The sequence below is a fragment of the Dipodomys merriami genome, unplaced genomic scaffold, assembly GCF_024711535.1.
Source record: "Dipodomys merriami isolate MVZ:Mamm:240054 unplaced genomic scaffold, mDipMer1.0.p SCAF_4, whole genome shotgun sequence".
Taxonomy (NCBI): domain Eukaryota; kingdom Metazoa; phylum Chordata; class Mammalia; order Rodentia; family Heteromyidae; genus Dipodomys; species Dipodomys merriami.
Window position 1 is genome coordinate 54,181,642 of NW_027205603.1, and position 17,779 is coordinate 54,199,420.

The 17,779-nt window shown below is 34.9% G+C and overlaps 1 protein-coding gene across 5 annotated transcripts in view; it reads left to right on the plus strand.

Annotated features, from left to right (window-relative positions):
* The window catches only part of Wwp1 (WW domain containing E3 ubiquitin protein ligase 1), an 82,590-nt gene that overhangs the window by 21,452 nt on the left and 43,359 nt on the right, over positions 1-17,779 (plus strand). For 3 of the 5 annotated variants that reach the window (XM_069991013.1, XM_069991014.1, XM_069991015.1), the window contains 7 exons: positions 3,372-3,510; positions 4,064-4,188; positions 6,255-6,392; positions 6,478-6,544; positions 8,504-8,688; positions 8,858-8,947; positions 16,771-17,101. In XM_069991013.1, coding sequence (XP_069847114.1) covers positions 3,372-3,510; positions 4,064-4,188; positions 6,255-6,392; positions 6,478-6,544; positions 8,504-8,688; positions 8,858-8,947; positions 16,771-17,101 — 1,075 coding nt within the window. The remainder of the gene's footprint in view (positions 1-3,371; positions 3,511-4,063; positions 4,189-6,254; positions 6,393-6,477; positions 6,545-8,503; positions 8,689-8,857; positions 8,948-16,770; positions 17,102-17,779) is intronic. The other 2 variants (XM_069991016.1, XM_069991017.1) reach the window with 2 other exon arrangements.

Sequence of the window (17,779 nt, forward strand, 5' to 3'; positions counted from 1 at the left end):
GCTGGAGGCCTTGGGATTGATTCTCAGTATTGCAAAATAAGGCTAATAGTAATGATGATAATTGTAACAGAATAACAAGAGTGATCATGTGAGCAGAAAAATTACGACAGAAAAGAATCAAACAGAAAACTGTCCAATGCAATATGGTAATATATTGTAGTTTACCATGTACATAAGCATACTAGCATACAGAAGTATATTATCTTGAATATCTTTTTAGATTTCAGATTTTTAAGGGAAAGGTCAGAAGCACAAAGTTTGCAAAATATACAAAAGGAGAATCCTTAAGTTTGAAAAATAGACTTGTTATAGTCATTCTTGGAATATTTTAAGCTTTTATTTTGCCTACTACCTTAAGAATTTCACATTTTAAAACTGAGAATTTAAGTTGTATGTATCTTATTTAAGTATTAGTGGCATGAATTAATAGACTGCATTCTTAGTGTTACAATATTTATGGAATAATCTTTTCTTCTGTTGATTTGAAGTCTTATCATTATATACAGACCCCTCAGAATTCTTGTCACCTTTCTCTCATCGCTGTCAAACTGTCATACTTTCATCTTACTGTACTTAAAACAGATTTGGAGAAATCTCTCATTTTGCATATCATGTATATTTATACCTTCTCTTTTAATTTTTTTTTACTTTATTTAGTTTGACTGTCCCTCATTTCCTCTGCCTCTACCAAAGAAACTCAAAAATGAAGGTTTGAGGTTTATTTTAAAATACCATATTAAATAAGAGATAATTCAGATCTTTCCATATTAAAATTTTCAAATCTAAGAATATTCAGATCATTTTTTTCATCTTTTATGCCCATCATTAAAGTTTTGACATTAACTTCATGTTGATCTTATACATTTAATATTATTACTACTCTTTTTAGGGGAGCTGTTAATGAGTATCATTTAAAAGTTAACCTCCCTATTTTCTAATAATTTTTCAGTATTTACATAGCTTTGTAGCAAATAATATAATACCAAATATAATACCAAAGAAAACTAATTAAATGAGCATATACACTCTATTCTACATATTTCCACTAGTTAGAACTACTATTTGAGGGCTGGGAAGGTGGCTCAGTGGTAGAGCGCTTGCCTTGCATGCCTGAGGCCCTGGGTTCGATTCCTCAGCACCACATAAGCAAAAAGAAAAAAGCCGGAAGTGGCGCTGTGGCTCAAGTGGTAGAGCGCTAGCCTTGAGCTGAAGAGCTGAGGGACAGCGCCCAGGCCCCAGAGTTCAAGCCCCACGACCGGACCCAAAAAAAAAAAAAAAAAAAAAAAAGAACTACTATTTGAAATAATCATATTGATTTTTGATTATTTAAAATCATAGAATTATGGTTGTTTTATATGCACATTCTTGTCAGCTAATATAAATTCTTAAGGAGATTAAAAATTGCCTTTTAAAAATTTATCTTAATTGGGTGCTGGTGCCTCTAGCTACTCAGCGTCTGAGATCTGAGGATTGCAGTTCAAAGCCAGCCTGAACAGGAACGTCTATAAGACTCTTACCTCCAATAACCTTCTCATTAAAAGTTGAAGTAGAAAATACACATTCACCACCTGCCTAAAAATAAGCTATTGATTTAGTAGAAAGGAGAAATCTACAGAGCTTACTACATAGTCAAAAAAAAAGCTGTAAGTAATGCTGTGGCTCTTAGTGGTAAAGCCTTGGCCTTGAGCACAAAGAGGCCAAGGGACAGTGCCTGGGCCCTGAGTTTAAGTCTCAGAACCAGCAAAATAATAATAATAATAGTAATAGTAATAGTAACTTCTTGTCATTCTAGCTTCCAGTAGTATTGAACATGTTGCCAATTAAAGGTAGACAGATGGGCTTTGAATGAGTTTGTAGTTACTCAGGAGTGTTCATAATGTACCGTTATTAATAATAGAGTAACATTCACCGTTTTGGGTGCCAGGAATTCATTGATGGTGGTAGTGCTTTGCATCCATCCTATCACTTAACAGTTGTAAGAATTAGGTAGTCTGTTTTTCAGATGAAAAAACAATGGTACAACATGGTTAATTGACTTCCTTACTGTAAAGTTCTAGTAATTGGTAGAATTAAAATATGAGCCCAGATACATTGTTTCCTGTGCTTTCAAAATGATACCCTCTCCTTCCTGTTTTCTTCTCATATGTGAATAGATGTGACGTGTATTAGCAAGGAAATGACACTTTCACTTGGGATGACAATTCTGAGCCTTTTTATTTTTTTTATCAGTCACTCCAGTGGTATTGAACATAGAGCAACTTGAGCAGTGAAGGATGGAAATGAATTTTGTTAAGACTCTGAGAGTGTCAAAGTAGAAGTAGTAGCATAGTAGAAATAAGATTGAACAGTCTTTGTTCCGTGCAGCTCTTCAATGTAGTATTTGCTCTAAATATCTCATTATTCTACTGTTATTCAAGTTCTGTGCCCCTTTGAGGTATTTATCATGTTGGGTTTTCTGGTGTATTTGTATGACTATGTTCATAAGATAGTAGAAACCTGTATATCTGGTTTGTTTCTGTATCTGTAACACATTGTGTATATGACATAGGGAGGTTTTCCTCTTTCTCATCACAGATCCAGGATAGGCATAGGATTATCAAGGTAAGATAAATGGTTTGTACTGCCCTGACAGAATATTTATTTCTCTGTTTGAATTAGTATTTGGAAACATTAAAGACATTTGTATAGCCTAATTAATTCCTTCATATCTTAGGTAAATTAGATTTAAAGTTTATTTTCTATAGACTTAAAATGACATTTTGTTTTTAAACTTTTTATTTTAAGACAAGTTACTTTTCATGTTTTTTGAAACCTATCTTCAGTTAAAGCTTTAACACATTTAGAATATAAGTTACCCAGTTAAGTGAAGAATACCATCTGTCAGGTGTGTTAATAGGAATATTGAATAGACATACTGCTCAATAGCATGAGTTCCTTTTTGGGGTAAATTTGTGTTTTTGGTTTTGGGATTATTTTACACTGCCTCTCGCTATGTAGCATAAGTTTATGTTTTCCTGGAATTCACGATCTTTCTGCCTCAGCTTTTCTAGTTCTGGGGTTATAAGTATATACCACCCCACAGCCAACTCAGCAAAAATGTTATAAAATTTATTGCAGTAATATCTGCACAATGGTGTGATTCTTTTAAAGCCAGTAAACTCAGTCAGTTCATCCATAAGTGGGTAAATTATGTGACGTGTAAATTATGTCAATTTAACAGGAAAATTCAAATAGCTTTCAGGCATTATTATTACCTTCTCCTTTTGTCAATGGAAGAAATTGCGCAAGAAGAACTTCCATTTTTATTGATTTATTAGTAGGCAATACTAGTTATTAGCCACACACACTAATGATGATTATTTTTCTGTTAGTTTCTAGTGCCAAACTAAAAAGAAAAAAGAACTGGTTTGGAACAGCAATATATACAGAAGTAACTGTTGATGGAGAAATTAAAAAAACAGCAAAATCCAGTAGTTCTTCTAATCCAAAGTGGGATGAACAGCTGACTGTGTAAGTATTTTCTTAAGTTTAGGCTCCTCATGTTTTTTTATTTTGTAAAATGGCTTCACAGTAAAGAGTCTTTTTTCCCCATTGCTAATAGGTGATTTAAAATATGAAGGTATTGGATTCATTTTCTTAAAGAAAAAGAATAATAATTCTTGCTTTATAATTTAATTATTTCCATAGAGCCCTCTTTATTCTGGATGATTTGCATAGAAATTTAAAAAAATTCAGTAATCATTTAATTTTGGTATTTGTGAAATAGTATGGTATGGATTCATTTATAGTAAAAGTATTATAACTAATGGCCTCAGTTTTCTTAAATGTTTTTGAAATCTGTTTGAAATTTTTTTCAGATAAAAACAGTATTATTGTAAATTCTCAGTATGACTCAGAACATTGCCGATGTTTTGGATTAGTAACTATTAGTACTATTACAATCTTTATGGTTTTCTTTCATGTGATATTAAATAAACTGAATTTTCTGTTCTTAAAATATATTGAAATAAATAATCACATAAAGTGATGATGTTTGTGTTTTGCTTTAATTTTACTCCTACAGAAATGTGACCCCACAGACAACCTTAGAATTTCGAGTTTGTAGTCATCACACTTTGAAAGCAGATGCTTTATTAGGAAGAGCAATGGTGGATTTGAAACAAGTCCTTTTAACGCACAATAGAAAATGTAAGTTTCTTTCTAACCTTTGTTTCTTTGTAAGTTTATTTCATACACTTTTAACATATCCTAAATTACAAAAGCAAACTATAATTTGGCACTATTGAAGGAGAATTTTATTTTTGCCTATGATTGCTTTTAAATTTATAGGTATCATAATAAATATTATAATTATTTCTCCATTCTGTAAAGTGATTTCAGTTATCTGTAAGTATTCTATTATCAATGATAAGCAGTCATTTGTTATTTTACTCATCTATATATTTTAAAACTTAAGCAGCATGTGGGTGGTGTTGCACATCTGCATTCCTACCATTCAGGAGAATGAGGGTAGGAGAATTGTGAGTTCCAGGTCAGGCCCGGGTATATAGGAAGATCCTGTCTTGAATCACATCTCCCAAGTCATACAAGTTTTTGAGATTTAAAAAAAAAAAAAAAAGACCAGTGTCTGAGCCTCTTCTTTGTTTCTTGACTAAACAATTTTATTTGGATAAAATAAATTCTAACTTTAACTTTTGGTGTTTTCATCATACAACTAGTTCATTGTAGGAAATGTATAATATAGAAAATCTCAGAGGAATATAAAAATTACCTATGATTTTTCTATCCTAGGATAACCATAATTTCTGTGATTTTCTTGTTTGTAGACATAAACATGTCTATTATTTTATCTTCTGTGTTTAAAAATTTATTAGTATACTGTAATTATGTTTCCATGATTTAAAATTTTTCTGGCTTCAGGATTTTTAAGGTAGGTAAGACTGCAGATATTTTGTAAACCTCTTAGAAGTATTTGTGGAAGTTTAGGTATACATACTTCAGCTTGTAATTCTGCAGAATTATAAATCAAAGGTTTTATCAAATTCTCAAAATATGTAATTCATAGAAGATTATAAACAGCTCTAGTTTGAATTTTAAGTACAATGTTTTTTCATAACATTAAATCTTATTGTCTGACATCACATGGTTTCTAGTTGTTAACTCAAACTAATGTTTAAATCTGTAAATCTTTGTGCTTACCTTTTTTTCTTTTCTTATTTCCTTGCAAAAGGTAAATTTATAATGCTTCAAAGATAGAGGAAATCAGTATGCCTTAGTCTCAATTACTCATTATAAATCACTCATTATAAAAATAAAAAAGTTACTTGCTAAAGTAACAAGTAATTGTAAAGTTGTAAGTAGAAGACATATTTTGTTTCTTAACTTGAATTTTTATTTAGCTAGCCTTGAAACAGTTTTTAAAACATTTCATTTACAAAGATGATTAAATTCTTGGTTTCCTTTGATTCAATTACTTTAAACAGTACTTTGATTCTGGATTTTAGTTCAGCATCAATTAAATGAGCTCTAGTGAGACTTTTTGTGTTTTATTTACTTGGTTTTTGCTAAGAATACATAGTAACCCATGAAAAACATGACAGTCTATGATAATAGAAATACCTGATATTACAAACATTCTGACTTTTCATTAGATCATAAAATGACTTTTCATTTAAGTAAAATCTAAATACCCCAGTTATGAAAGAGGAGGAGTATTTGGTTTTATATAAAAAAGAAATCATAAATTGTTGTCATGATCCTTAGTAGCCAGACATGGGCTTTGCATTAAGTTCTTATGACTGGTCTTAGTTTGAAGTTCTTTTTTAAAAAATTCTGACTATCTCCATTTTGTGGTAAGGAAATGAGAAAAGTGAGGACTCAAGAAGTTTAAATAACTTAATCCATATCATGTCTAATTAGTAGCAAAGCTAGAATTTGCCAATGCTTTGCCTCAACCAAAGGGTTGGGCTGAAGACCAAGTTTGTTCAGTTATTAGACAGTCTTAGTTTTATTTGTGTAATAGCAAGTTCAGAGTGTATACAGAAGTGGTTAAAGATGATCTATCGAAAGTACAGGGAGGGGGAGAGAGAATTACTGAACTAGGTGCAAAAAGCCAATATAGATTAAAAAATACGAAGAATTCTTTCTAAACATAGCTGTCAAGTACTGAGTTACTCCTTCTTGAAATGTAGTTTTGATTTCCAAAACAGTTTGTATGTAGCCAAAGTGATAAAATTGGATATTCTTTTTTCTAGTGGAAAAAGTGAAGGAACAATTAAAACTGTCTTTGGAAAACAAGAACGGCATAGTACAAACTGGTGAGCTAACAGTTGTACTTGATGGACTGGTGATCGAGCCAGAAAATCTAGCAAATTGTAGCTCATCTCCAACAAGTAAGCTGTATGTATGCTTTTAAAATTTAAAGTAAGTCTGCAAGAAGTATATGAAAACCTGGTTCTTTCTTTGTTTCTTGTTCAGTAGAAATACAACAAAATGGGGATGCCTTACATGAAGATGGAGACCCTTCAGCAAGGACAACTACCAGGTAGAATGTTTCATTTCAATGTTTATGGTAACAGTTCTTAGTATAAAGTGGTTTGGACCGCATTCTGGTAGCTCACACCTGTAATCCTAGCTACTAAGGAGCTGACATCTGAGGATTCTGATTCCAAGCCAGCTGGGGCAGGAAAGTCCATGAGACTTTGATCTCCAATTACCTACCAAAAAGCCAGAAGTAGAACTGTGGCTCAAGTAGTAGAGCATGAGCCTTGAGCAAAAAAGCTAAGGATCGTTGCCTAGCTCCTGAGATTAAGCCACTGTACAGGAACAAATATAATGGTTTTGTTCTTTTTTTTTTTAACTTTATTATTGTTTAATTTTTTCAAACTAGGGCTGTGTAGCTCAGGCTGACTTCAAACTCAAGATCTTCCTGCATTAGCCCCTCAGGCCCCGGGGTTACAATTGTGCATAGCCATACTCAGCCACACTAAGTATGAGGTTTAAAATTTTAACTTTAATGTAGAATTTGTCACAAAATTTAAAAGCTGACATGAAAACATACTTGTTGAATGCTTATGAGTGTAGCTTTTAAAAATAATAGTTTATTAAGATATAACATAGACCATAGTCATTCTTTTAAAAAATAAATTTCAAGGCTGGGAAGGTGGCTCAGTGGTAGAGCGCTTGCCTTGCATGCATGAGACCCTGGGTTCGATTCCCCAGCACCACATGAGCAAAAAGAAAAAAGCCGGAAGTGGCGCTGTGGCTCAAGTGGTAGAGTGCTAGCCTTGAATTGAGGAGCTGAGGGACAGCACCCAGGCCCAGAGTTCAGGCCCCATGACCGGACCCAAAAAATAAATAAATAAATAAATTTCAATAGATTTTGTCTAGTTCTAGACTGTGCAACTACCCATCTAGTAATTTACATTTTAGCTCTAGATTTGTCATTTCATTTTCATCATTTCATATGAAATTCATAAATTGTGAATGTTTGTGACTGGCTTCTCAGATTTAGCATAACAGTTCAAGATTTATTTATGTTGCAGCAGTTTATGAAATTCATTATGTGTCTGAGCTTCATATTAATAATATTTTTCTAAATCTGTACTTTGGCTTTTTGGTAAATGGATTCAGATATTGTAGATAAATCTTACTGCTATCTTAATTGGCATTCTATAGACCACAGGAAGATAAATGCTCTACTGATTTGCTTTTCTACCAAAATCATCCTGTCATTTCAAAAACAACATTCATACTTTGTGACAAGAGATGCTTTCTGACATAATAAATTGAAACAAAGATGTATAATATCAAATATGGTAGAAGTGTAGCCTTAAAATATAAAAATATATTTCTGTAAAATTACTTGGTACATTTAAAAAAACATGCTGGTGAAGGACAAAGTATGAGCTTTATTACTGTACTCTTAATTAAGTTGGTATTAGCAATCTTAATCACATTAAATGATCCTGATAAAATCACTTGAACAAGCCAGGTGTGGTGTTGTACTCCTAGGTACTCTGGAGGCTGAGGCCGAAGGATCACAAGTTTAAGGCTAGGTTGGCCATCTTAGTCCCTATCTAAAAATAAAATTTTAAATGGAAATGCTGGTGGTTCATGCTTGTAATCCTGGCTATTTAGGAAGCTAAGATCTGAGCATAGAGGTTTGAAGCCAACTGGGGCAGAAAAGTGCTTAAGTCTCTTGTCTTTGATTAACCTGCAAAAAGCTGGAAGAGAGATGTGGATCAAGTGGTATGGCACCAATCCTGAGTGAAAAGCCAAGAAAGAACATGAGACATAAGTCTCAGTACTGTATAATTAGTACTAAAAGTATTTTAAACTTTAATGTAATAAAACAGGCTATATCGTTGTCCCTTACTTTTTCTACCTATCATTTTACATAGATATTAAGAATTCTAAATTTTTCTGAGGGAAATCCTAATGAAAAGTTATGTAATTATACGTAACCCATTGAACTAAGGTTTATTTTTGTTTGTTTTTAAAGGTTGGCTCTTGAAGGTACTAATGGAATAGATAATCATGTACCTACAAATACTGTCATCTCAAACTCATGCTGTTCGTATGTAGTTAATGGAGACAACACACCTTCATCCCCGTCTCAGGTTGCTGCCAGACCCAAAAATACACCAGCTCCAAAACCACTCACCTCCGAGCCTGCCAATGACACTGGTAACCTGGCTGTTTATGATATGTTTAAAGAAAGCAAAATTAAGTCTATGTATCTATGCCTATACTTTCTTCCTTGTATAATCTTTTTTCCTCTTAATTTTTTTATTGTAATGGTGATATACAGAGGGTTTACAGTTACATAAGTCAGGTTCCATTTCTTTTTGAACAGTGTCACCTCTTCACTTGTTTTCTCCCGGCTTTTTCTCTCCTGACTCCCCATCCCCAGAAGTTGTGCAGTTCATTTTCAACATAGTGTCTAGTGAGTATCACTCTATTCTTTGACAGAAAATTTGTAATAACAATCCTGGAAATTTTTTTCTGAAATTTTAATTCCTTTGGATCACTTAAGATGGAATTCCAAAACTAATTTAGAGAGGACAACACATTTTTACTTCACTTTTATGATAGGTAATGAATGTCTCAGGCTTTATTCCTCAAAGTACATTTTATTTTTCATGTTATAGAATGTTTCTGAAAGAACTTCAGTGAATTCATTGGTTTGTAACTAAAACTTAGTAGCAAATGGTTCATTTTGCTGTCCTGTCTAGTTTGGTATAAAAATGGCCTGACGATACAACTAGCAGAAAGTTTTATAGCCCCAATGTAGGAACGACTCTTATTAGAAAGGCAGTAGTTAAAGAAGATTTTTCTGTGTAAGTTTTTGTATCTATCTGAAAATACAGCATAATATGAATATAACATAAGTAAGTCTCATCAGTCTTGCTTTATGTTACCTAGTCTTCAGTTAGATCTGACATATAATACAAATCTGTTACAACTAATGTTATAGCTAGCCAAAACCACATGTTCTAAATACTTAGCTTGGCTATTTAAAAAAAAAGTTAAAACTTGGGGCTGGGAAGGCGGCTCTGTGGTAGAGTGCTTGCCTTGCATACATGAGGCCCTGTGGTTCAATTCCTCAGTACCACATAAGCAGAAAAAGCTGCAAGTAGTGCTGTGGCTCAGGTGGTAGAGTGCTAGCCTTGAGCTGAAAAGCTGAGGGACAGCACCCAGGCTGAGTTCAGGCCCCACAACTGACAAAATAAATAAATAAATAAATAGATTAATTAATTAATTAATTAGAAAATTGTAGTTTTAAAAATACAGTCTGAGGAACTGCTTATAGGAAGAAAGACCAATAATTTGTTTTTTAAAAATATAAACACAGAAAAGATTATCTAAGTACCAGAGTTCTGCATGATAAGGCAAGAAAAAAATGCTTTTTAACCAAGAAGACTAAAGCTCCCAAATAGTTACCCATACTAGAAAATGAAGAAAAATCCTGCTTATTCACCCATTTAAAATTTTTACATTTCATTTTTGTATAATTTCCTTATGAACTTACCAAAGAAGTTCTAAGAATAACTATTAAAAATATTTAATTTTCATATGACCATATAAATGAGTTCTTTTATGTGATTATCTTTGAATTAAGAAAGGTTGAGCTAGTTCTATTCTTTCTTACAACAGTTAGATAGCAGAACCTATCATTTCAATCAGTACTCTTTTTTTTGTTTTTCCTCACTCCTGGTTAGTACTGGATTTGGAACTCAGAGCCTGGCTGGTACTCTACCTCTTGACCACACCTCCAGCCTGGCTTTTTGCTGATAGTTTTTGGAGGTAGAGTCTCTCAGACTTTCTGCCTGGTTTGACTTTGAACTTAGATCTTTAGGATCTTAGCCTCCTGAGTAACTAGGATTACAGGTGTGAACCACCAAGCCTGACTCTAAGACTACTCTTGATTTCATGAAAAGAATATAAGGTGAAGATGTTGAATGCTTATTTTAGAAAGGTTTTCTTTTTGCCATCTCTCTAAAGTATATGGAATTTTCTTATTGGTAAAGTGATTACCTATCTGAATAGATTAGTGAAAATAATCTACTGACCCTTACTTTCATGTTTTAGTGTTGGGGTATATTCAGATGTGGACATAATTAAGGAAGAAGGAATTAATTTAGGCTTTTCTGATTATAGAATTACAGACTTCAAAATAGTATTCTCCCACCCTTTTTACTGATTATTATTGAAGATGTCTTACAAAACAATCCTATTGTCATCATTCCATTGCCTAGTTTAGTATGGCTTCCGGAACCTAGCCTGTTGATAGCAACCACTTAATGGATGTCTTTTTGTATGTTCAGTCATGCCTTACTAGGAGGATGAATTCAGGAATGGGCAGTTCCTATTCCTTTAAGATGTTGGTACAAAGCCATATTTCTTTATTTAAGGTAAGGTCCTTAGAAATAAGTTTTTGTTGTTGGAGTTGTAGATGGGGATGAGGGTGGAGGAGAACATATTCTGTGTATCACTGTATTCTGTCTTTAGTTTTCTGAGTGTGAGCCTGACCCCTGAATTGTTGTTTAGCTTCTGGTGCTTTGGTTTTCTATCTGGAAATACAATCTCTTGATCTCTTCTCATACATATCCTGAGGGCTTCAGCAGAGCTGCTCTTCACTGAGAACCTGAGATTTTGAGCGAAATGAACTTCTTTTTCTTGAAAAGTTATTTATTCAGCCTTGTTATTTACATTAGTAATTCAAAGTAGACTTACATACCTATAGTTCCACAGTTTGGAAATCACTAAAGTTTTTTTTTTTTTTTTTCTGGGTCCAGTCGTGGGGCCTGAACTCTGGGCCTAGGCACTGTCCTTCAGCTCTTCAGCTCAAGGCTAGCACTCTACCACTTGAGCCACAGCGCCACTTCCGGCTTTTTTCTTTTTGCTTATGTGGTGCTGAGGAATCGAACCCAGGGCCTCAGGCATGCAAGGCAAGTGCTCTACCACTGAGCCACCTTCCCAGCCCAAATCACTAAAGTTTTTTTTGTTTATTTTTGTTTTTGTTTTTCTGTTTTTCTTTCTTCTTATAAAGTCATTCAGTAGAAAAATTATTAGAACTGACATGAAACTAGTTTTAGTGGGGTACCAGTGGCTCATACCTGTAATCCTAGATACTCAGAAGGCTGAGATCTGTGGATAGAAGTCAGCCAGGGCAGGAAAGTTCATGAGACTCTACCTCCAATAAACTTCCAAAGAGGTAGAAGTGCAGCTGTGGCTCAAGTGGTAGAGTGCTAGCCTCGAACAAAAATGCTCAGGGACAGCACTCAAGCCCTGAATTCAAACTGCCATGTTCCTCCAAAAAATAAACCCTATAGGTTTTATCATATTCATGATGCATATTCCTATATTTTTATGCGAAAGTATTAACATATTTAATCATAATGCGTGGTTCTCTGGTGTTCATGTAGTATCTAATAAATATATGTGCTATATTACCTTTCATAACCTTTCAGGGCCAAAAAGTTATGGCCTCAAAGGTTTCAGACAAGGAATATAGAATTGTACTAGGGAGTTGATCGATGCTAACTACCTGCCATACCATTACACATGAAGGCTTTTCCTCCCTTCCTGTTCTTTATAGTCTTAAGATCCATTTAAGAGATTTAGTTTTTTCATTAGTACTTATTTTAGCCTCCAAGAGAGACAGTGATAATGTAGTGAAGAGTTGATTTATGCTCCATGTAGTCCTAAACTCAGACATTTACTCAGTTAACAGTGATCTTGTACAAAGTAACAGTCTCAGAATTAGCTCCTCTATTAAAAAGATTTTTAAAAAGTAGAGGATTATTTTGAAAGTTTAAATGAGGTTATAAAACTACTATAGTTCTTAGACAGTAGGTATATTCTTTTCCACTTAGTTCCTTAATCCCTAACTTCTATTGTTAAATGGGTCTTTTTGTAATATATGATCATTATTAATAAAATTGATCAGAGCTCAGTTTCTTCAGCCAGAGCTAGCTGATCTCAAACATTTATGACACTTTTTTTCTTAGCTTTTTATATTAAAGAACAATGGGAATGTATAGGAAGGTCCCATATCTTTCTCAAGTGTTAACACCTTGTATTACTATAGTAAAATATCTGTATCAGAAGACTCACAGTGGTACAAACCACTGAGTGTTTTCATATAGTTTGCTTGTTTTCCATGTGAGTTGAGTTCTGTGTAATTTTGTCAAAGGTATGTTTCATATAATTGCCATGATTGCACAATTACCACATGTCTTACTCAAGCTTTTCCTCTGTACCCACATTAAGTGAAAGTTGACTTTTTTGTTTGTTTTTAGACAGGACTTGCTTGTAGCTTAGACTAACATTGAATTTATGATTCTACTGCTTTAGAAATACAAAGTGGTCTGTTTATGTTTCTGTAACAAAATACCTGTGGATAAAGAAAAGAGATTGATTTTGTAATACATTTTTTATTGTAAAAATACTGTACAGATGGGTTACAGTTACATGAGCAAGGCAATGAGTACATTTCCCATCAAGCATTGTTGCCTCCTCCTTTGTTTTTCCCCTACCATCCCTTCCTTCCTCACCTCCCGGTCTACTCTGCCATGCTCCCCCAGCCCTGCTTCCCCCACCGAAGTAGTAAAGTTCGTTTTCAACATAGTGTCTTGTATATCTCATTGTTACAATGGGTCAACCTGTATCCCTATTTAAGCATTTCGTTATATCTCTTCCTCTCCCCAAATTAGAAAAATGTGTATACAAGATTCAGGATACCAGAATCAAATACAGTGAAAACAGGGGTTATACCATGGGGGAAGAACATACCAAAGAAACAAAAAATCACATAGTACATTATAAATACATTAAAAACAATAGCAAGAAAGAAAAACCATTTGTGTCCCTATCTTGGGGTTCATTTCGCTTAGCATCACTTTATATGGTCATATGTACATAGCTTTTGACCTTTTCTGCTTGTCTTAAACTTATACTAGTTATTGCAACTAAGGGAAACCATGGGACCTATGTTTCTTTGGGCCTGGCTTACTTTACTTAACATAATTTTTTCCAAGTCTTTCCATTTCCTAACAAATGGGGTGATGTCATTCTTTCTGATGGAGACATAGAATTCTATTGTGTATATATACCACATTTTCTTCATCCATTCATCTACTGAGGGGCATCTGGATTGGTTCCATATCTTAGCTATGGTAAATAATGCTGCGATAAACATAAGTTGTGCTGGTACCTTCTTGTTTGTGATCATTTGGGTAAATTCCTAAAAGTGGGATTACTGGTTCATAGGGGAGCACTATGTAGTCTTTTGAGGGACCTCCATACTGCTTTCCAAAGTGGTTGAACAAGTTTACACTCCCACCAACAATGCAGTAGGGTACCCTTCTGTCCACATCCCCTCCAGTATCTATTGTTATTAGATTTCTTGATTATAGCCATTCTAACTGGGGTGAGGTGGTATCTCAATGTTGTTTTGATTTGCATTTCTTTTATGGCTAGAGAAGTTGAGCATTTCTTCATGTGTCTATTGGCCATTCTTATTTCCTCTTAGAGAAGTTTCTCTTTAAGTCTTTAGCCCACTTATTTATTGGGCAGTTGTTTCTTTGAGGATTTGTTGGTGGAGGATTTAATTTTTTGAATTCTAAGTACATTTTAGGTATGAGACCCTTGTCCATTGTATGGCTAGTGAAGATCTTCTCCCAATCCATGGGCTTTCTATTGATCTTGCTAGCTAAGTCCTTTACCATGCAGAAGCTCTGCAGTTTCATGCAATCCCATTTGTCCTACCTTTTATTTGTTGTGTTTCTGGGTCTTTATTAAGAAAATTTCGGCCTGTGCTAAGGAGACTTAGGGTTTCTCCTATTCCTTCCTGTAATGTTTTCAGGGTGTCTGCTTTGACTCGGGTCTTTGATCCATTTGGAATTGTTTCTGGTACAGGGTGATATATAAGGGTCTAGCTTTAGTTTTCTACAGGTGTTTAACCAATTTTGCCAGCACTCTTTACTGAAGAGGCTGCCTTCTTCCATTCTATTTTTTTAGCTCCCTTATTGAAGATTAGGTGGCTGTGAGTTCATTTCTGGGTTTTCATTAGTCCTCAGGTCTGTTCTTGTGCCATTACCAAGCTGTTTTAATTACTATGGCTTTGTAGTAGAGTTTGAAATTTGGTATTGATAAGAAAAGATTTATTTAGCACACAGTTTTGGAAGCTGAAAGTGAGATCATATGGCCCCATTTATTTAACCTTTGAAGAGAATGGCCACGTCTGGAGCACGTACTGAAGGAGGGATCATGTGACAGGAAGCTGAAGTGAGCCTAAAGAGTCATGCCTGCTTTTTTTTTCTTTTTTTTTTTAAATAACAGCTTACTCTTGAAAGTACTCATCAGATTCCCTATTTGAAATTACTTCATGGGTTTTCACCTGTCACAGGGATCTCTGGAACATAGCTCCCACGATGGGTAAGGGATCACTGTTTACATATTTTTAAAAGAACCCATGATACAGGGAAGCCGCAATAAGTAAACGACTGATATAGTGAGGGACGACTGAAAAGCATTTCATTGTGGTATTTACATAAATCCCCCCCTTCCCATCATCTCTTAACATTTTTTTCCCCCTTATCAGGGATTGAACACAAGGCTTCACACTCTCATTCAACTTTTTTTTGTGTGTCGGTCCTGTGGCTTGAACTGAGGGCCTGGGCACTGTCCCTGAGCTGCTTTTGCTCAAGGCTAGTACCCTACCTCCCCTACCACTTGAGACACAGTGCTGCTTCCAGCTTTTTGTGTTTTATGTGGTACTGAGGAATCAAACCCAGGGCTTCATGCATGCTAGCAAGCACTCTACCACTAAGCCACATTCTCAGCCCCTCTCATTCAACTTTTCTTGCTCATAGCTAGGCTGGTTTTCTACCACTGGGGCCATTTGCTCAGGCTGGCTTTATGTAGGTTATTTTATTTTATTGTCAGTCATGGGGCATAAACTCTGGGCCTGGGTGCTGTCCCTCAGCTGTTGAGCTCAAGGCTAGTGCTTACCACTTTAGCTACAGTGCCACTTCTGGTTTTCTGAGTGGCTTATTGAAGATAAGAGTCTCACAGACTTTTCCTGCCTGGGCTGGCTTTGAACTGCAATCCTCCAGATCTCAGCCTCCTAAGTAGCTAGGATTACAGACATGAGCCACTGGCACCTGGCTTATATAGGCTATTTTTTGAGATGGAATCCCATGGTCTTTTCTGCTTAGGTTGACTTGGAACCTTGATCTTCCAGTTCTCAGCCTTCCTAACTAGTTTGGATTACAGGAGTAGCCACTGACACCTGGCTTAAACAGTTTTTAATGAGTTTTATCATGTTATTTTCATTCATGCATACATATACACACATACATATACAAAATATATTTTAGCTGTATATCTAGTATGGCTTGCTTATTGCATATTTGTGAGTGATGAGTGTATTTTCCTATTATATACTATGTTAGAACCAGTGAGTCTTAGTGGACTCACTCTAGTAGTTTGAGTAGTTGTGCTGTAGCCATGGGAGTATATTAATGCTTACCATCTTGAATCCTTTTCCTTGCAGTTTATTTGACAAAGTTTTTTTGTTTGGTTGGTCATGGGGCTTGAACTCTGGGCCTGGGCTCTGTCCCTGAGCTCTTTAGCTCAAGGCTAGGACTCTACCACTTGAGCCACAGTACCACTCTCGGTTTTCTGGTGGTTAATTGGAGATGAGTCTCAAGGACATTCTTGCCTGGTCTGGTGTGAACTGCAGTCCTCAGATCTCAGCCTCCTGAGTAGCTAGGATTATAGACATGAGCCATCAGCACCCGGCTTAATGTGACAAACTTTTATAGTGTACACATACTGGGAATGGACCAGTTACACTTAAAAATGAAACCTAAGAATGTGGGGGTCTCAGGACTAGAGTATAATCTTCAGGTAATATTGAGTCATACATTACCTTTTTGTAGATTAGAAGGGAAGTTGAAAGAAATGTTTTTTAATGTTCTTTTATCATCTGTGCAGATTGTCCCTCAGAATAATTTGGAAGAGAAACATTTATATGCTAATGTTGGTTTCTGTTTCCTTAAGCCAAGGGTATTGGCATGTCTACTTAAATTTTTATTATTTACACACTTATCTTTAAATATGAACTATGAAAAATGTAATCTCTTAGGTTTATTAGTACTTGGCCCATTGCTCAGTGTGAATTATAACCTGAAGAATATATTAGGTAACTAGATACTTGTTATTACTTCATAGATCCTGTTTTTAATTTTTCCCTCTCAGTTAATGGAGAATCATCTTCATCTGCACTAACTGCTAATGCTTCTGCCATGGGTACTCCAGTACCATCGGAAGAACCCACATTGACTTCAGATTGCATTAGCACTACCATCGAAGATTCTTCTGTTCAGGAGCTACTAGCATCCTCAGAACACAATGAATGTATTCCTTCTGTCAGTACAGAATTGGGATCTGAAACTCAGAACGTATTAGACCTTAACTCCTCTAATTCTGGAAGTAGTTCTGCTTTTGACAAATTAAGGCAATCAGATGGATGTGTGGAGCCTCTTCGGCAGCAGTCTGGGAATGCAAACACAGAGTCTTTGCCATCAGGGTATGTGAAAATACTTTTTTTTAACATTTGACTTTCATTAGTAACTATATTATATGGCTATTGGATGTGTATATATGATGCTTTTATTAGCGTAAATTAATTATACAATGGGGTTTATTTCTAGTATTCGAAAATTTGAAATCAAAGTTGGAATGTTTTATACTCTTTTATTTCTCCGGTGAAAGTGTTTTTTTGGAGCTGAGAACAATTGTTCATCTAGTTGAAGTATGTGCAGTATGAAAAGAAAAAAAGAATCTGATATGAATTGGAAAGATCTTCTCAATTTGATATGTTTCCTTTTTGATGAGAGTGATTGTGACACTCTACATAATAATGCTAGTCTTCTAGCTTTCTGTGTAGTCTGCTTTCCAAGCCTCACACTTGAAATACTGAATGCTGGTGATGGTCTCCCAACCCTTCTAGTAGGACCTTTTTATTTATGTGTGTGTGTGTGTGTGTGTGTATGTATATATATATATATATATATGCTGCCTAGTTTTTATTAGTCTGCTTTAAGTGTCCCTCTCTATTCAGTCCCTATGATTTTCTTAAAGAATATCTATCTTTATTCTAGCTATAGTCATCCCTTCCATATTTACTTAATTGTTTTGAGTCTTGGCACTGATGATGCTAAGTAATAGATATTCATTTGTTGTCTTTACTTCCAGGACCTTTATA